Below are 20243 nucleotides of genomic sequence, written 5' to 3' on the forward strand. Positions count from 1 at the left end.
TAATAGATTTTAAGTAAAAAAAATGTTTTTTTTTTTTAAATATTTTAAAATATAAAAAGCCTCATTTTAATCTTCCTCTTAAGCCCCAAGATCTATAGAGCCACCCCTGATAATATGGGCACATAAATTATTTTCAACCCTATGCAATGATAGATGGCTTAGGGTTATTCAGCTTAGATTTCATTAAAAAAAAAAAAAAAAAGTAAAAAAGTAAAAACTCCCAAAACACAGAGTAGGGAGGGTCCATATTAGGGGAGCCTCCCAGTTACACTCAAACTAGAAGTTTACAAAGAAAGAAACCACTACAACAAAACAAAACGAGCCAAACCAGCACAACAGTGCAACAATACACCAACAACAACATCTTCCCATCTTTACTCAAACTAAGGGATACTAGGAGACTAAGCAATAAATTGGTGCATAAGCACACTGACTGCACAGTAGCACTGACTGTCTAGATCAATCCCCCAATTACAGCAAATGGTAGTTTTTAATACAGATTTCTCAAATTTTGTTTCAAACCCCAGCCTGGCTTTGACATCCTTAATGATGTTTCTCATAATCTGCTCCAGTCCAAATTCTACCTTCATGGACTATAGCATTCCTTTGAAGCCAAATGTGGTATATAGTCCTCATCTGGTCTTCATCTTCTGTTACTCCATGTATAGAAACACCACACAGCAGCATGATCTCACACTCAAGGTCGCCTAAACATGAATTAAATTTACTTTCATAACAAGTAACAACCAAAACACCATGCTATTCATGGACACTCTTTATCACATTGAAATCTCCAGCCAAAATCCATGGAAAACCCTTCACTTGACTGCAAAACTGATCCAACTTATCCCACAAAATTGATCTCTCAATGCCCTCAGTAGCCCCATAAATAAAGGAAGAGTGGCAGTTTTATCCTTGAAAAATATTTTGCAGTGAATAGCTTGAGAAATTACTTGACAAATTTGAACAGAAAAAATGTCCTCTACCTAGATTTTACCTAGGCCATGTTGAGAGACAGAATAACATAATTTCCATCCAGGTAAAATGGAATTCATAATCTCTAGTTTTCTCCTCCCTTACTCTTGTTTCAACCAAGCACACTAGGTTAAGATCCATTTCCCTTGCTTTCTTTTCGACTTCTGATTCAAGGGGCAATTCAAACCCCTGATATTCCAAATTAACCACTTCATGAGCAATTGATGAGAAAGGAAGGAGACAAAGCCCTCCTAACTGATGGCTTACTAGTATCACAGCCAACTTTCTTAAATTACTTCTTAAACAGTAAGGGTGGAGAAGCTCTTTTTGGTGGGGAAGTTACGACTCCTCCTACTGCCAGCCTTGCTACTTTTTAGTTTGGCAGAATTAAATACAACAAATCTATTACTTGGAAGAAGAGGATTTGGAGTTAACTTAGGACTAGAAGCATTCACCTGGGCTTTCTTTCACCTAAATTAATCAGTCTTTACTTCATCTGCAACCTTCTTGGCCTTCATAGGCACCCATCTTCTGAGTCATCCTTCTTGGCCTTCATAGGCACCAATCTTCTGAGTCATCCTTCTTGGATCAACTGTTTCAATATTTCCACAGTTGGCGGCAGAATGTCCAAAGAAATTACATTTTTGGCATTTCACAGGGATCCATGGATATTCAATCTCAACAAGAAATGGATTTCCATCACCCATTCCTACTTCAATCCCACCTGGAAATTCAGCCTTTAGATCAACCTCAACAAAGAGCCTAGCAAACCCAACTTTTCTAATGATCTTTTCTTAATCATAACATGTTTGTGAAGGTTATAATCTGCACCCAGCTTTTCTAATAGTAATTCTAAATCATAGCACCAACTTACTTATCACAAGTTTTGAATTAGTCTTGATCAAAGCACATTCCCCCAAAAAAAAAAATAGTGATAATTGCAGTGCCAAAACTATCTAATCAGTAGGTCCACTTAAGTGAGATCATCACTATGAACTCAGTTTTGAATAACTGCATGTTAAAAAATTATCTTTATTTACAGAGAATCCAAACGAGCAAAGAAGAGAAATGGAAATTGCTAGTCCAATTCTAGAAATCTTTGGAAAATTCTTGGTGGCACCCCTTAGAAAACAGTTTTGGCTTCTGATTCACCACAAAAACAACTTGGAGAATCTCAAAGAAAAATATCGGATGCTGTGTGCTGAGAGGGCCGAGGTGCAATTAAAGGTTGACAGAGCCAGACGGAATGGAGAGGTAATCTCACCTTTGGTTGAGTTGTGGGTACAAGATGCGGATAAGATCATTGAAGGTCTGCCGAGATTCATAGAAGAAGCAAATAGGATAGCCGAGAATGGGTGGTGTCCAAATCTGAAGTCCCGTTATTCCATGAGTAGGAAAGCAAAGAAGATGACCCAGGCCATTGTTAAGCTTCCACAGAAGGAATTTGATAGTGTATCCCATTCTGCAGCTCCACAGGGATTAGAATCATCATCCATAGAAGGTTTTGAGGGTTTTCAATCAAGAATAAAATTGACAATAAGAGTTTTAGAGGCTCTAAGGGATGACAAGATCAACATGATTGCAATATGCGGTATGGGGGGGATAGGAAAAACAACAATGGCCAAAGAGGTAGCGAAAAGAGCAAAAGATAAGTTATTTGATGAAGTTGTAATGGCAGTGGTGTCCCAGAATCAAGACTTGAGAAAGATTCAAGGTCAAATTGCAGAGATGCTAGGTTTGAAACTTGTTGAAGAGAATTTACTTGTAAGAAAAGAAAGATTAAAAAAAAGATTAATGGATAACAAGAGAATCCTTGTGATATTGGATGATGTTTGGGATGTACTTGATCTAGAGGCAGTAGGAATTCCTTATGGAGGACAGCACAATAGATGCAAAATCTTGTTGACATCACGAAGTGAAGAAGCCTGCATTCAAATGAAAACTCAGTTGATTTATCCCATCAAAGTCTTAACTGAAGAAGAAGCATGGAGTCTTTTGAGAGATAATGCAGGTAATTGTATTGATACTCCCAATCTACGTCCAATAGCAAAGGAGGTTGCGAAAGAATGTGGAGGTCTACCTGTTTCTATAACAACTGTTGGAAGAGCGCTAGAAAACAAAAGCAAGGTAGAGTGGAAAGCTGCTCTTCAGCAGCTTAAAAAGTCTACCCCGAAAAATATTTCTGGTCTAGATTCAAAGGTCTATTCCAGAATGGAGCTCAGCTACGATTGGTTAAGAAGTGATGAAGCTAAGTCATGCCTTTTGCTATGCTGTTTATTTCCAGAAGATCATGATATTCCCATTGAATATTTGGTCAGATATGGTGTGGGACGAAGGTTGTTTGAAAGGATTGATAATGTGGCAGAAGCGAGAAATAAAGTTCATGCAATCGTTGAAGATCTTAAAAGATCGTTTCTACTGTTGGATAGTGAGAAGGGAGAATGTGTCAAAATGCATGATGTTGTAAGAGATTTTGCCATATCAAAGGCAGATGAACTTGGTTTTCTGGTAGAAAGTGATAATAAAATGGAAGAATGGCCAGAGAAAGATAAATATTACCATTATAAAGCAATTTCCCTAATGTCTCGAGAAATGAAAAATCATCCTGAAGACATAGAGTGTCCGAAACTTGAGCTTCTGCAGCTATCATGTAGCAAACTTACTACACAGATGTTCCCAGCCAATCTTTTTAAAGGGATGAAGGAACTGAAGGTATTGTCTATGCAAGGTATGTCCTTTCTGTCACTACCACAATCAATCCAGGTTCTTGAGAACCTTCGGACACTGCATTTGGATTATTGTAAGTTTGAAGATGTATCTGCAATTGGAGCACTTAAGAAACTAGAAATGCTTAGCTTTTTTGGTTCTAGAATCAGGGAGTTGCCGAGAGAAACCAAAAATCTAAGTCATTTAAAGTTGCTAGATCTGTCAAAATGCTTTGATCTTCAACGAATTCCACCTGGTCTCCTATCGAGTTTATCTCGACTAGAAGAGTTGTATATGGGAGAAGTCCTTATGGAATGGGAACCTACTGAAGGCAACAGAGAGGGAAAGGGATCCAATGCAAGCCTTGCTGAACTAATGTCTTTCTCTCATCATTTAATGGCTTTAGAAATTTGTATACCAAACCCCAAGTCATTCCCAAAAGACTTTCTCTTCAAAAATCAAATGCCAAGATTTCATATATTTACTGGTAATCTGATAAGTGGTGGGTTTTATAGGCCCCCACTTACTGATCAATTCAAATATCAGTCACATAATTATTTGTTTGAAAACAGTTTGGTACTTTGGGGAGTTGACATGCTTGAGATTCCAGAGAGTTCGATGCTTCATCAACTCTTACAGAAATCTGAAATTTTAGAATTGCGGGAAGTAAAAAATTTAAAAAATATTCTGTATGAGTTAGACCAAAAGGGTTTTCAATGCTTGAATGTTCTAAGAGTTCGTCATAGTAAGGATGTAGAATATGTTATTGATACCACATCAAATCAGACTCCACAATCTGCGTTCCCTATCCTGGAGTCACTGGAACTGTCTCATTTGGTTGAATTAAAAGAAATATGTCATGGGCTATCAAAACGCAGCAGTTTAAAAAATGTCAGATCAGACTCACAGCTTGCTTTTTTTGGCAACCTCAAATCTCTTTGGCTATCAAAATGCAGCCGTTTGAAAAATGTCTTTTCATTGTCCATAGCGAGAGGTTTGGTTAAACTCCAAAAGTTAGAAATAGAACGGTGTGATTACATGGAAGAAATTTTCCTCAAGGAAGGAGAAGAAGATGAAATGGCATTTGATAGGATCAAGTTTCCACAATTAACATCAATACGCATATCCTGTCTACCAAAACTCATTGGTTTTTGTACAGCTGGGGATCCTGCAGTTAACATTTCTCATAAATTGTTGCCATCCAAGACAATCCTGTGGTTACTGAATTTGGAAAATCTAAAATTAAATGAGGCTGATTCACTAAGAGTGATATTTGATCTTGAAGGAGTCGACCATGACTACCGAAGAATGGCAGTACTTGCTCAATTGAAAACTTTAGGCTTATGGAGTTTATCTAAGTTGACAGAAGTGTGGAACAGTGTTCCACGAGGTGTTCAGGGTTTTCAAAACCTAACATCTATTATAGTAAATAGATGTCACTGTCTAAGTTACTTATTCCCATCTTCTGTTGCAAAACTACTTGTGGAACTTCAAAGCATTACGGTGGATAAGTGTGTTGCAATTGAAAACATTGTTCAAAGAGATGGAGAGGAAGAGGAAGCAGATATCACTGTGTTCCATAAAGTTACTTCCTTCGACTTAATAGGACTGCCAAGTCTAGTGAGTCTTTCTACTGGAGCTTATTCTTTTGCATGGTTATCCATGAAGAAGATCGATATGAAAAGTTGTCCCAAATTGAAAACATTTGGTTCAGAAATTTGGAGCCCAAGAAAGCAGAAGAAAACCAATGGGGATCGAAGCACCACCAAAAAATCCCAAGGAAGCTCCTCAGTGAACAAAGAGGTATGTATCTGACTAAATAATAGTAATTTCTTTCCCTTAACATTAAAAGTTCTAGATTTAAGCACATATCCCAATGGTGCAATGCTGTTCTATTTGTTCATCTGCTCTATTCTTGATGTACCTAATATTGATTGCTTTTCTTAATTTTTCTATTCTTTATGCACCTAAAATTGATTGCTGTTTAATTTGTGTATCCACTCTGTTTATACCATCCGTAGATGGATATATTCATGCTTTGCTGTCAAGCCCATGGCTCCAAATAATTTTGATAGATCTAAAAGAAATGATTATTTTGATTATAATACTTCTTTTAACAGTACTTCTTTATTTGTAGCGTACTTTGACTAAGCTGAAGGATCCAAGAGCTAGTGATATCGACAATCCCTCAAAGATACATTCACTTTTTCCATCACATATAATTGGGTGCTTAAAGAATCTAGAATCAATTGTATTAGAGGATTGTCAGTTGCTGGAAGTTATATTTCAACTTGAAGAACTAAATTTCGAGGAAAGTGAAGTAGCATCAGTTCTTGATCAGTTAAGAGAATTGAGTCTATATAATTTACCAAAACTGATGCACATATGGAAGAAGGGTCCAGAAAGGATCGAAAAAGGTTTTGGAAACTTGAGATTGTTAGTAGTATGGGGATGTAACAGTCTGTCATATTTGTTCTCACCATCCATAGCAAAATTGCTTGTGATGTTAGAGGAAATACAAGTTACTAAATGTAAAAAAATTGAAGAAATCCTTATAAGAGCTATAGAAGAAGAAAAAAAAGAAAAAAATTTGTTCCACAAAGTGAACTCAATCTTGCTCAGGGACTTACCAAATCTGAAGTGTTTTTGCAATGAAGCCAATGCTTTTGAGTGGCCATCCCTAAAGAAAATGATTGTAATTAGATGTCCCAATTTAAGGATGTTTGTTCCGTCCAATCTAGAGACACCTGAGCTGGAAGGAGTATATGAAGACATTGAATTCAAAACAAGTCAGTGGAAGGGAGACCTTAATGCCACCATAAAGCACATATTCAAAGGAAAGGTATGGCACATTCTCACTGCAATTATCTCACTAATGGAAGAATTTAACACTTTTGTGTAACCATAGAAGTATATAATATGCCAATATTTCTGTTTAATTAATTAGCAGAAATTACACAACAGTTTAATTAAAATGAAGAAGGAAAGAAAGGAAAAACACAATTTTCGAATACCAAAAAAATGTTTTGAAAAACGGTAATTTCTTCACTTACGACCAGTTATAGCATCACCAATAGTAAGCACATAGTTACTTTCATGTTTCTAGTTGCAAATATTATGATTACTTAAATCACATAAATACTTCAATTCATACAGGGAAAACAGGTAGATCAAGAGACGTAGCAACAAGTGTAAACCGAAACCACTAAATCTGAGAAGGATATGTGATGCTGGGCAAGGCATACAGGAGGTGAGCATGTTACCTTTTTTTATATATCAATTTAGTATATTTGGTCAGAATCCAAAAATGCATAAAAATGAAAAACGCATACAATTTTTTTTTTTTTTTTTTTTCATATATATATTTTTGAAAGACGCAGATCATTAAATAGAAAATCATGTAGAGTCCGTTTGGATAGAACTTATTTTGCTGAAACTGAAAACTGAAAACTGAAAATACTGTAGTAAAATAATTTTTAAATGTGTGAATAGTACCGTGGGATCCATTTTTAATGAAAAAGTTGTTAAAAAGTGAAATTTGTGGGACTCATAAACAGTGCATTTGTGCACTGTTCATGGCTGAATAGTCAAACCTTGCGGCTGGGTTTGAAAAAAAAAAAAAAAAAAAAAAGGAAGCAAAACGCAAACGCAGCCATAAAAGCTGTATCCAAACGGGCAAGTAGTGTCCGGTACACTTTTTTCCTCTCAAGAAAGAAGATGCTAATTAGAACTACAACCTGTATTATGGGGGCTGAATAATAAAGAGGTTATATTAGATATATTATTCAATTGCTTCTGTACAACTTAGCCCCAAAAAAGTTGCTATAGAGTTGCCAATTAAACAATTTTTTTTTTCCCTTGCAAGAGAATGTGGTAATACATATATTACCTCAACAGTACATTGATTTCACTCATAAAACTGCAATCAATCAGGTCCTTTTGTTAATCCAAGCATGCTGGGAACATTATTAATTGACCGTGGCATTCAGGTACTTGTCTGTGTTTTTCTACGCTTAATCAATCATTTCATTTTGTGAAAACTATCTAATTAGTGCGTCCACTTTAACGAAATCATCACTTCTAACTCGGTTTATAAAACTGGAAGTTTATAATAAACTTAATCTTTCCTTGCAGAGAATTGGAAAGAAGAAAGGAAAGAAATGGAAAGTGTTATTTCAATTGTATCAAAAATTGGAGAATACTTGTGGTGCCAATTAGACAACAGCTTGGTTGTAGGAATTCCTTACGGAGGCCAAATCATATACATGTGGAATTGATGGAAACCACAAAATGTCTCCAAGATATTGAATATACATTTTCTTGTTAATGAGGAATACTCATCTCTGCATTTTCATTTTCTCTATTTGGCTTTAACTTTTTCTTTATCATACTTCACTTTTTATTCTTTGACATTTATTACCACTAGTCGCAAACTCACGTGATGTGTGAAAATATACAACTATTTTGTAACATGATATAATGTATGATTTATTCTTTAAAGTTAGTGAAGCTTTTATTTCTAAAATTATTATCATCTCTTCATCTTTACAAATATATCATTTTATTATTTTGAGTTTTTTTTTTTTTGAAAAACTTAGATGCATTTGATTAATATTATTCCATTATTGTTTTTGAGATAAAAGATAGAAATACTATTTTTTTTTTTCAAGTGATCTATATTATTCAAACTTTTGTATAGTGTGTTATGTATGGTTCTTTTTTTGTACAACTAAAATTTTTAAGTTCCAAATTCACATTCTCTTAAGAAGATTATCATGATAACCAAACCTTGTCACCAATTTATGATTGATATTACTTAAATAATTTATATAGAGACATTCAAATACATAATCATTTCACTTCTAAAATAACTAAAAATTACCTCAAACAAAAACTATAAGAGGGATAGAGGGTACATGTGATAAATAACTCAAAAAACACACCATCAAAGTATATTATCTAAAAGTAGAGACAAAAAAAAAAAAAAAAAAATTCATCATCTAAAATAGAGTTGCAAGAAAGAATTAATATAACAGAGAGAGAGAGAGAGAGAGAGAGAGAGAGAGAGAGAGAGAGAGAGAGAGAGAGAGAGAGAACCATCACCTTTTTTGGAAGAGAAAATGAGACAAATAACAAAATTATATAAAAGAAGATGAGTAGAAGAATATTCAAAAGAAAATGTATAGTTGTAAATACCAAATTATCTAAGTCATGCTATATAATAGAATAACATTAAATCATTCTGTAATTTCATAGGATAATATGTAACAAACAAACAAAAAAATTAAAAAGATAAAAAAACTTAAATATAACCAAATCATATCAACCTAAAGTAGAGTTAAAAATAAAAATTCATCAATTTGAAGAATTAAACATCCACAAAAAAAAGAATATATATACATATATATATATATATATAGAGAGAGAGAGAGAGAGAGAGAGAGAGAGAGAGAGTATTCACCTTTTTTGTGTGAGCAAAATATGGATTGAATAGAAGAGAAAATAACAAAATTTTATAGTAAAAAAAATGGGGAAAAGAAGAGTCAAAATAAAAGGAAGATGAAGAAATGGAGAAATTGTAAGGTTAAGGTATAGAGTAATAGAGAGATAAAAAGGAAAAAGTAAGTAAATGTTTTTTTTTTTTACAAGATAGAATTCTACTCTAGCCTAATTTAAGTATATATGTGTGTGAAACTCCTTCTCAGAGCTTTGAACCTTAGCCCTTACCCCCCCACACCCCACAAGTACTTATACTTATGGAGTGACCATCGTACCAAGGGTGTGCGGTGGTAAAAGTAAATAAATGTTAGAGAATGTAGAATTGTAAAGTGGCAAATTAATGAGGAAAAAAATAATTAAAAAGGAGATAAAATATTGAAATTAGGTTAATGATGTGACACTGATATGGCTCAACAAGAGCGCAACAACATCAAATACTATGCTTCAGCTTTTAGATATATATAGAATATAGACATAGATGCCTGTGTGTATTTTTTTATGGGTATCTATTACTATTACCTTGTAAGTTTTAATTACACAAATGTCAGATTGAACACAGTAAAGGCTACATATGCTCAATTTGTCAATGACTCAACCAACTAGGAGGCTTTTCTAAATTTTTTTTTTCCTAGTAAATTTCGCCTTTTAACCCCAAGCAATAGGATGGTTTCTGTTACCCTCTCTAATCTTCAAAATTTAGTAATCATCTTCTAAAGTTACACTCTAGATTGCAAATAGCTTCATAATATTCAAAAATTGACATATATGATGTTTTAAATATGTGGTTGTTGAGAGAAATGTACACATTTTAGTTAGGATAAAGTTTGGCTATAACTCCATTACATATCTTATTATTTGATATGAATTTCAAAAAATCCACCATTAGAATATATTTTCTTCTTATATTCTTCATATTTGCAAAATTTCTAGATGATCAAAGATCAATAGACATGTTACCTCAAATGTTTATATTTCAAGTTTTTGTAGTATAAAATCATGTGTAAATAAATAAGTTTATGGATCAAATAGTAAATAACATCCGATTAACACGAAATTTGACATTCATGTTAAGAAAATAAAGAACATGTAATCTAACGATTAGATTTTCAAAATATGTAGTCATGTTATTATTATTATTATTTTTTTAGAGTTTTGAGTATTGACAACAACTAAATTTGCATCTAAATTTTGTCATTTTATTCAAGTTAATACATTTTAAATTATTACAAGTCACATGATACTAAGTGTTAGAAAATGATTCATTGTTCAAATTTCCCTTCCTCCATTGTACAATTGATATATAAAAAAAAAATGTTAAAAAAGTCAAATTTTGAACCAATTTTTAACAAGCCAAGATAATTATTAGGAGTTATATGTAGTAAGTGCATAGTTTTGGATGGTCATTGTTTGGATTTTAAAATATAGGCTATGCATTACAAATAACCTAATAGATTAGGAACACATGACCTGCTGACTTCCTCTCTTTTATCTTAATCTGTGCTTTGAGAGACACTCAAAATCCTCCGCCCCCAACCCAAAAAAATAAAAAAGGTCCAGAGTGGCTAAATTAATACAGTAATTGGACTATGAACTATAAATAATATCTTAAACTTGTGGCCTAATTTAGACTGTCATTTTTTTTTTTGGGGTGACAGATAGAATAGAATTTCACTTTATGACATCTGGTCTATTATGATTGTTTTTTGTCATAAGGTGAAAAAACCAATTGGTTAACTGATTTTCAATTCATTCTTAAAAAAAAAAAAAACTGATTTTTGAATCTGTATTATTAACTGATATTTTTCTTTTTAATATAATCTAAATTTTTTACTGGAACTTTAGTCGTTTTTTCTAAAGAAAAATATTCTACGTTTTACCAACCTAATTTAATTTCTGTTAGCAATGGTTAATCGATCTGTTGTAGTACTTTTTGTGCATACAATCCAACTAACCTTTATTACTCTTCTTTTTGTCTTTTGTAAAGCATTCACCACTATTATTAGAGAATGGACAATATAGCCTCAATTCGACAGTAATCCTTCAGCACTATTGTTGTTCCTTTTGTTATCTATTTTTCCTTTTATTCTTTTTCTATGTTTATTTGTGTTTAAAATATAAATTACACTCTCAAAGTTTAATAAAAATTTATTTCGTGCCTTTAACATCATTTTTATTCAATTAGGTCTTTTAACTACCAATTTTTTTAATTAAGACCTCCTATTTGTCTTCGTAAGTAATGCTCTGCTAAGCACCCCAAAATGACTCTGTTTCAATTTTTAGCTTATTTTCTGAATATTTAATACCCAAATTATTTTTTTCTCAAAAAAAAAAAAACCCAGAAATTTTTTATTAATATTATTTGAAAAAATATAGTGAATAAAAAATGGAAAGCATTGCTAAGACTTCAAACAAAACTAAATAAAACCAGGGAAAAAAAACAAAAAAAGAACAAACACCCATTAAACCCAATTGAAAATGAAAGGCAAATAATCCATAAAAGCCGCCCATATACGTATACAAAACCAGAACTAATAAAGCAATTGAAGGTAAAGAAAATGTGCATGAGTTTTCATAAATTAAAAAAAAAAGAAAAAAAAAAAGTGCATGAGTTATAAAGACAAAAGGAAGCGAACCCATCAGCCATTTTGAAAGCACAATTGAAGAAACTGAGAAATGGAAAAAGACGAAAAGTAGGAAATAAAGAATTACGTAGAGGAAGCAAATCTTGAGAAATATGAGGTTGTCCTTGAAAAGTTGAAAGTGGCAAAGCAATTGGAGAGCTTTCTTGATCGACTTGTAATTGGATCAACCACAGCTAAAATCTCCTCTTCTTCTTTTTTAATGTTTTCAGTGCAATGGTGAAAGAAATTTGCAACATGGTTGTTAAATTTGAACAAGTTTTTTCTATGATCTACATCACTATCATTGTCTCTCTCTCCCTTGCTCAATCGAGTTAGGAATTGTTGATTTTGGGGCCAAAATGGCCAAATACCACTGTTTACCAAAATATATATCAATCTACCACTGTTTTGGAAATATGTAGAGATCTATCACATTTTTGAAACTCAAGTTTGTGAAATTCGAGTTTGCTGTATAACTCAAGTTCCGTAAACTCGAGTTCTTTGAAAAAATAGCCTTCAAATTTGCTGAAATTTTTTTGATGAAACTCGAGTACCATCTAAATTTTTCCATGGAACTCTTGTATCAAGTAAAACTCGAATTCCCCAAACTCGAGTATCCAAAAAGTAGGAGATCTTTATATATATTCGAAACAGTGGTAGATTGATATATATTTCGGTAAATAGTGCTATTGTGCCATTTTGGCCGTTGATTTTGGTACAAAGACAATGACATTTAGGGGGTGTATTTGTGTATCTGATTTTTTTTTAAGTCAATGTCTCTTCAATTTTTTTAATAATAATAAGAAATAATTTATGGTAATTAAATATTCAGAAAATTAGCCAAATTTTGAAACAATATCATTTTTGGGTGCTTAACGAAATATTACTTTAACCCATGACGGAGCTAAAAATTTGTGTTTGAGGAGGTTGAATAAAAAATAAAATAATTATTATTCTTTTCAATATATGTTATGGGGTTCAATTAATGATGTCGAAATGCATTGGTTAAGGTTAAGTTTAAGCACTTTATAAATTATATAGAAAACAAATGCATTTCAAAGTCAAGAAACCTAATTTAGTGTTAACCTACTCTGATACCAATTGTTAGTATTTTAGACCCTGGTTGATTGATGCTAATCAAATTAATCCAATTCAATTAGTTAATTGGTTATGATCTTGGATTTAGATTTGATTAATGACAATACATAAACCATATTGCAATATAAACAAGAAAATATGAAGGACATGGCAAGATAGTTATGAAGGCAAAACCTTAATAGGAAAAATCCTCTGGAGGCTTAACATTTACCCTCAACTAAAGAATCTACTAATGAAATCGAGGTGTACAATATTGAATTACCCAATCCTAAATTGCTACTTCTAGTAGAACTTATTGTCCTTACCCCATGAAACTTTCACGCGTTTGAACTCTTCCACAAGGGATCTCTTCACACGAACACATCAATATGTAACTTTAACTACCAACTTGAAGGTTCTCCTAGTAGCAGCTTGCTTGTGTTGTTGGTTGTAGTACCTTCCAAACATTCACCAATTTTTAAATTTTCAATTTGCTGGGTGATGGAGACACTTGCTTAGTATAGAACTGTAGGCGTACATCAATGCAGCCAGGGGTGTGCATAGGTTCAATTGAAGGTATTTTTAATCCAACCAACCATGGTCGAGTTGAAAAAAAAATCTAACTTAACCGAACCCACCATAGGTGTCTAACTCAACCTACTTGAATCAGGTTAGACCCATAGATCAGACAACTTTTATTTCAATTGAGCATTAGAACAACACCAACACCAATAAGAGCAAATCTATAACTTAATAAACCTGAGCAGTGCACAAAACCAACACAAACTATTTCATTTGTGCTTTAAAATTCAAACCAATACAAATATTCTAACCAAATAGTTTTATTTGTTGTGTTTGCCATATGAAAATCCTAAGTAATAGCACCACCATACACAAATTATCAAACCAAATGACATTTCATTTAATTAGTAAGATATCAAATAGATAAATATCAACTCAGTTGATAAACAAAAGAGTAAATAATAAAATTATGTAATATATTTGAAAAATATATGTTAAATATAGGTGTGTTGGGTTGAGTTAGGCGGATTTGTGAATTTGCTGATCCACACCCAACCCGATCCCCCGTAAAAATAAAAAAATAATAATAAAAATTGAAAATCCAACACAACCCAACAACCCCTAAAAACTAACTCAATTCAGCAGATTGGGTTGGAAAGGGTCGGTTTGGCAGATTGACGGGTTGGTTGCACACCCCTAAATGCAACAATCTCTCCTCTCTCTTTTGTTTAGCTTGACTTAGGTAAAATTTTATTTTAGGTCATGTATGGCATGCTTCCCAACGTGGCAAGGCCTTAAGTCATATTGTGCCTAAATCTAGAATTCATTAATCTAAGGCTCGATCAGTCAAGTGGTGTCTGGGCTTGCAATGAAGCTTTAGTGAAGCTTGATCGGTTGAATGTAGTCAAGCCTGAAGTCTAGCTAGCAGTTACAACAACTATCTTAAGTAATTAATGATGCAATTCTACAGTCTTCGTCTAGATCTTCAAACCAAAATTACAAACTGAATCTTCAACAGGTACAATTGGATAATGTTTTGAACATGGTTTACCAATACATACAATACATAGACATAACAAAAGTGAATCTAGACTTTCTTCCATACCCTTGAGATTGATGTTCAAGGAAAGGTACGGATGTTTATTAATAAATAATCACCATTGATTCATTGTCAAAATGGCCAAGCAAGAATTGAATACCTTTACATTCTCATTTTCTTTCTTTAAGGCTTTTACACTCTTATAATAACATCCACTTCCTTGTTTTCCATCACCCTTTCAATTCTTAATTACACCTAAAATCGATCTCGGTGCTCTACAAGTGTTGGCCAACAATTCTCTGCTGCAACCTGCAAATATTTCTGGGGCACACTTCTATGCTTTGTTTAGGAGGCAAAGGTAAGTAAACTTTTCTGTCCTTTTGGTGTTTCTTAAACATCTTTCCACGCCTGATTAATCCTAAATTTTTCTATGACCATGCCTCTTTGATTTGCACATTGTTTCACAATTCTGTTTCTTTTCCATTTATTTTATTTTGTTATCTAGTTATTGGTTGTCGATGGGTATTTCTACATCTCATATGGGCATTCACAAAAAGAAAATAAAATATTGTTAAAAAAAAAACAGAAAACATCATAGAATAGAAACAGTGAAAATACACTCTCTTAAGAAATTTTAGCAATTATCCATCCCTCAAAATTTATCATGGGTTTTGATTGGAGTTTGTGGTATTTCGTATTCCTTTGTGTTCAATGGTGAAGCTAGTAATTTTTCCTAGAAGGGCAAACCTTGGGAAGTCCCACTACCCAACCATGTTGGGTTACTAGTGAGAAAACGTACTAACCATGAACAAAACTTCTCAAACCAACTAGAACAAAATCTACCCTTTGAGATACCCTTGAACGAATTCATCAAATTAATTAATAGGATATCCCCCATAAATTACTCTTACCTTAAATTGTAATTGTTAGTTATATAGCATCTAAAAAAAAAAGGTAAACCCTAGAGTTTATTCCCTCAAATAAAATCCAACAATTGAAGTAAACTAGTAAGTTTCCCGTGCGATGCACGGATACTATTGTAATATTTTATGTAAATTTGTTTTAAAAAAATATTAGACATATATTATAGCATATTTATTCTAAAACTTTGTTAGTAATGAGTTCATCATAAAAGTAATAATTATAAATTGCTCACACACACACACATATATATATATATATAATATAATTATTTTGTTCAAGTAATGAGCAATAATTAAAACAACTTGGAGTAATATTTTATAATAAAAGTTGATAAAAGCATATTAATTCATTATATATTATTGATTTTTATTATATGATGTAATAAAAAGCTTCATTACGAAATCTTTTTTTTTTCTTCAATCTTTGTTATTAAGGTAAGGTAATGCTTGTTATCATCATCAGTTTCTCTATCTTCAATGTTTGAAGTTTAGTCCGTCCATATTTGTTTAATTTTTGAGCTTCCATCATTTTTTTTTTCCTTTTGTTGCATCATTTGTGTTAATCACTAATGAATTGGCATCGAGAGATTATTAATTGGATCTTACAAAATTTGGACTTTGTTGCTAAGATTTTTCATAGTATTTCCATTTATATTAAATTTCAATGATGTTACAGTTTTTTGTAAATATTTTTATTTTTTATTTTTGTTAATTTTGGAATAGTGCAACAAAAAGAATTAATATAGCATATTGAATTGTGTTTTTTTTTTCTTCCATACCTTTTTATCATTTGAAGGTGCATAAAAAATCTTAGCAACTATGTAATTTTCAAAATCATCATTTAGATTGAATTTATTCAAATGAAGTAGAGAAATCAATTTTTTCCTAATTTTTTTTTTCAAATCACGTGCAATTCGTTCTCCAATATCAATATTTTTACAATAATTTAAATAAGTTGTACCTCAATTTATTTTTCAACAAAATATCTTGTAGATTCAATTAGGATTTTCTCGGCATTTCAATCAAATATTACAAAATTTGTTTTGATAGTTGCATCAAAAACTTCAATTTGAATTATTTATCTGAAGTAATTTGCAATTGTATATATATAGTAGTTATAGTGAGATAAATATATTATAAATATCTAGAGAGTATGTAGTTAATGTGAGTGCCTCTAACTTTGGGATAGAAAGATTTATTTTTGTTTCACATTTTGCATACCAAAATGATTTTACTTGTGATTTGACATTCCTTTCACAAAGTACGCATAAAATGTAATACCAACCTATTGTTGTATCAATATCACTTATTATTGCAATACCCTAGCAGTTCACATCTTGCAATGAACTTTGAAATTAATATGTATTATATTTTTAATGTAAATAATATGGTGTATGATTATTTTTTATTTCCGTAAATGATGAGTATAAATTGAAATGATTAAGAAACCTGTTTCGTAGGATCTCATTCAATGCATTCTATCTTTACTATTGTCTTTATAATATTTAAAGATAAATCATTCTATGAAAATTTTTTTGCATGTATTTTTTGTATTTCTTGTATATGATCACGTTTTTTACCATTCCTATTATTGAATTTTTTTAAAAGAAAATATTAAGTTAATGGCATTTTGTGAGATAGTATATGATATTTATTAGACTTTTTTGTTATTATAAATTTTAGAAATTTGCACTTATTAATTATTTTAGCAACCTTAGGGATCTCAAGATTTATATATATTTTTGTCGCACTGGTCGATGACAGAGATTTGTCTGCATAAATTGCATAGAACATTATTAATAGACAAAAGCATATTGAATTGAAATTAGGGAAAAATGAAGACATGATTTCATGAGGATGAGATTTTCTAGAAGTATCACTTATACGTGAGGGAGGAAGAAGAGAGTTTGTAAGAGGGTAAGAGTTGTTGCTTTGATTTACACGTGAGAAAGGTCAAACTTGGGTCATAATATGTAAGGTAAGAATTGGCTTGAGTTTTTTATAAGATTTGGTCTACTTTTAAAAGGTAGTTTATTTTATAGTGAATTAATTTTGGTCTAATGGGTTTAATTGTCAAGAACAGCCCATATTTTATATAATAGTAAAAAGAAGTTACTATGATCTATTGGGTAACAGTAAAAAAAACTTAATAAAAAGAGGTAAAAAAATGCTAAATTTATATAACAGTAAAAATAAATTACTATGATCTATTGGGTAATGGTTAAAAAAACTTAATGAAAAAAGGTAAAAAATGTTAAATGCAATATTAGAGTGCCACGTGGCAGGACTGTAAAAAGAAGTTACTATGATCTATTGAGTAATAGTAAAAAAAACTTAATAAAAAGAGGTAAAAAAATGCTAAATTTATATAATAGTAAAAATAAGTTACTATGATCTGTTAGGTAAAACTTAATAAAAAGAGGTAAAAAAATGCTAAATTTATATAATAGTAAAAATAAGTTACTATGATCTGTTAGGTAACAATTAAAAAAACTTAATGAAAAAAGGTAAAAAAGGTTAAATGTAATATTAGAGTGCCATGTGGCAGGACCTCATGCACTCTCACATGAGGTCTCTGCTTTTATATATATATTGATTTGTCTAAATTATTATTATCAAATATTAGTATATCACTAATAAACAAGTCTATAAGAATGGCTTAAATTTATTGCTCAAACAAATACTTTCAATTAAACAAAAATTAATGAAACACTATTATTAAGTTTAAATAGAAAACAATTTGCTAGTATGGGTGGTTGGTGGGTTTATGTAGTGGGTTTGTGGAATGGGTGGTGGATTTTTGGTGGGTGGCTGGGATTTGTGGTGGTTGTGGTATGGGTGGTGGGTTTGTGGTGTGGGTGGTGGGTGGTGATGAATAAAAAAAGCAAAATAGATGATGAATAAAAAACAAATTTAAATCTTAGTCTTTGCTCCCAAAAAAAAAGAAAAATAGAAGAGAATATTTAAATGAACTAGTAAAAAAAAATAAAACATTTGATTTGAGTGTATTATAAAGTGGAGCGTTAAATAACTTAAGGTGAATGCCCACAATCCAACTTTTTTTATAATAAGCTATTGGTCCACTTCTATAATACTGGACCTTTTATATATATATATATATATATATATATATATATATATATATATATATATATATATATATATATATATATATTATTATTTTTGAATCCCACTACACACTACAATACTACATGTACTGATCTTTCTTATCTAATTGAACCACACATATCAATTAACTTTATTTCTTGAGAATATATTGTATTTTCTTGAGAAATGAGAATAGAAGACATTGAAACTTGAATATAATGCCATACACACACACACACACACACACACACACACACACACGTAGGGAGAGAGCCAAAGATAGATAAATACCAGGGAGGGGGCTAAGTTTTGAAAACATTAAAATAATTATATAAGGAAATTTTCAAAATTTGGGAGGGGTCATACATAGCTCCACCCCTGATCAGAACTGTCAGCCCTAACAAATGATAAATTGAAAGGAGATGCATCGTCCTTCTTCCAACAACAACTTCCTAAGTAAAATTTGTGGAAATCATAATAGGAATCAGTCACTAGAGTGTATATACTATTTTAGATTAAGAAGAAAAAGGAGTGATTAGATTGTAAATTTGTAACCATGCCAGCAAAAGAGTAAAAAAGAAAACTTGAATGTATAGAAGTGAATTTTAACAAATAAATATATTGAGATTGAAATAGAATGTTTAATGCCAACGAGGGCTTGGCTCAGCTGGTAAGGCTTGGATACTTCGTTTAACCCATCTAGGTTCGAGTCTCAATGGCAGCAGGACTCTGTTCGTGGGCATCCACACGGGTTGGCCTATGGGCTTTAATCTTAGTGCCCTGCCCGAGGGCTGGGATAACCTAGCTAACCCTTATTTTCTTACAAAAAAGAAAAAGAAAAAAGAAATATAATGTTTAATTACCTGTTTAATTAAAAAAGCACATGCTTGGAACATGTGAGAAAGGATCAAAAGAAAAAGATCTGTTTATCAACATAGGAACACCCAACATCACATAAAACATAATTATTAACTAAACATTTGCTTAGGATCAGCGCCACTTGGTGTATCCACCTGGTGCAATCACGGCTTTAGCTTTTGTGACAATTTGGTGCAGTCACTTGGTGCAACCATAGCTTCTAATTTCAACTTTTATTATATAGTAAGTATATGATATGAAATGATATGATATAATATAATTTGCATTTCAAATTAGGCTCTGACCAGAGAATTTTAAGAATATACATATAAATCCTAAAAGCTTGAAATTGAGTTTGGTTTTTTGTTTTTCTTAGAATCAAAACAGAAAATCATCAACGTGGATTTTACGTGCTCCCCTTCTCAGTTTGTCAAGTTTGACGACAAATCTGGTATTTTTTTTTTATCTCTAGTTTAGATTTTGGGTGGTCAAATTTGTGCCAATCTAGAGGTTTGTGCTTGGGTTTGGTGGTTTGTGAGATCTAGGAGATTTTTTTCATTTTGAAATGAAACAAACACCGAAAATAAAACACCCCTAAACATCAAAAAAGAAAATGTTACAATTGAAAACATTTTACAATGAAACAAACAGAATCTAAATCCCATCATGTATATTGTTAAATGTATTATAAATAATAGGTTACTTAACTCTCAAATTATGAGAGTGAGAAGTGAGAACAATTTTATTTACTAAAATCTATACCAAACATTCTATCAAACACCTTAAGCTCATCTTATAATCTTATCAATAGGTTGACATTAAGTAGATCACTACTCACTTGGTTTGAATAAATGAAAGATATAATTTAAAACTTTGTCTTTTGTTACAGAGAATCCAAAATAATAAAGCAAACAA

At 31.7% G+C, this 20243-nt stretch overlaps 2 protein-coding genes across 2 annotated transcripts; both read left to right on the top strand.

Annotated features, from left to right (window-relative positions):
- The first annotated feature begins 2043 nt into the window (after positions 1 to 2043).
- Positions 2044 to 5496, top strand: LOC142609168 (disease resistance protein At4g27190-like). Its single transcript, XM_075780784.1, has one exon. The coding sequence runs from the start codon at positions 2044 to 2046 to the stop codon at positions 5494 to 5496; it is 3453 nt and encodes a 1150-aa protein (XP_075636899.1).
- A 69-nt stretch (positions 5497 to 5565) lies between these two features.
- On the top strand, positions 5566 to 6583 carry LOC142609169 (uncharacterized). Its single transcript, XM_075780785.1, has 2 exons — positions 5566 to 5601; positions 5819 to 6583. The coding sequence occupies exons 1-2, from the start codon at positions 5566 to 5568 to the stop codon at positions 6581 to 6583; spliced, it is 801 nt and encodes a 266-aa protein (XP_075636900.1).
- Positions 6584 to 20243: the final 13660 nt, after the last annotated feature.

Source organism: Castanea sativa, chromosome 9, assembly GCF_040712315.1.
Source record: "Castanea sativa cultivar Marrone di Chiusa Pesio chromosome 9, ASM4071231v1".
Lineage (NCBI taxonomy): Eukaryota > Viridiplantae > Streptophyta > Magnoliopsida > Fagales > Fagaceae > Castanea > Castanea sativa.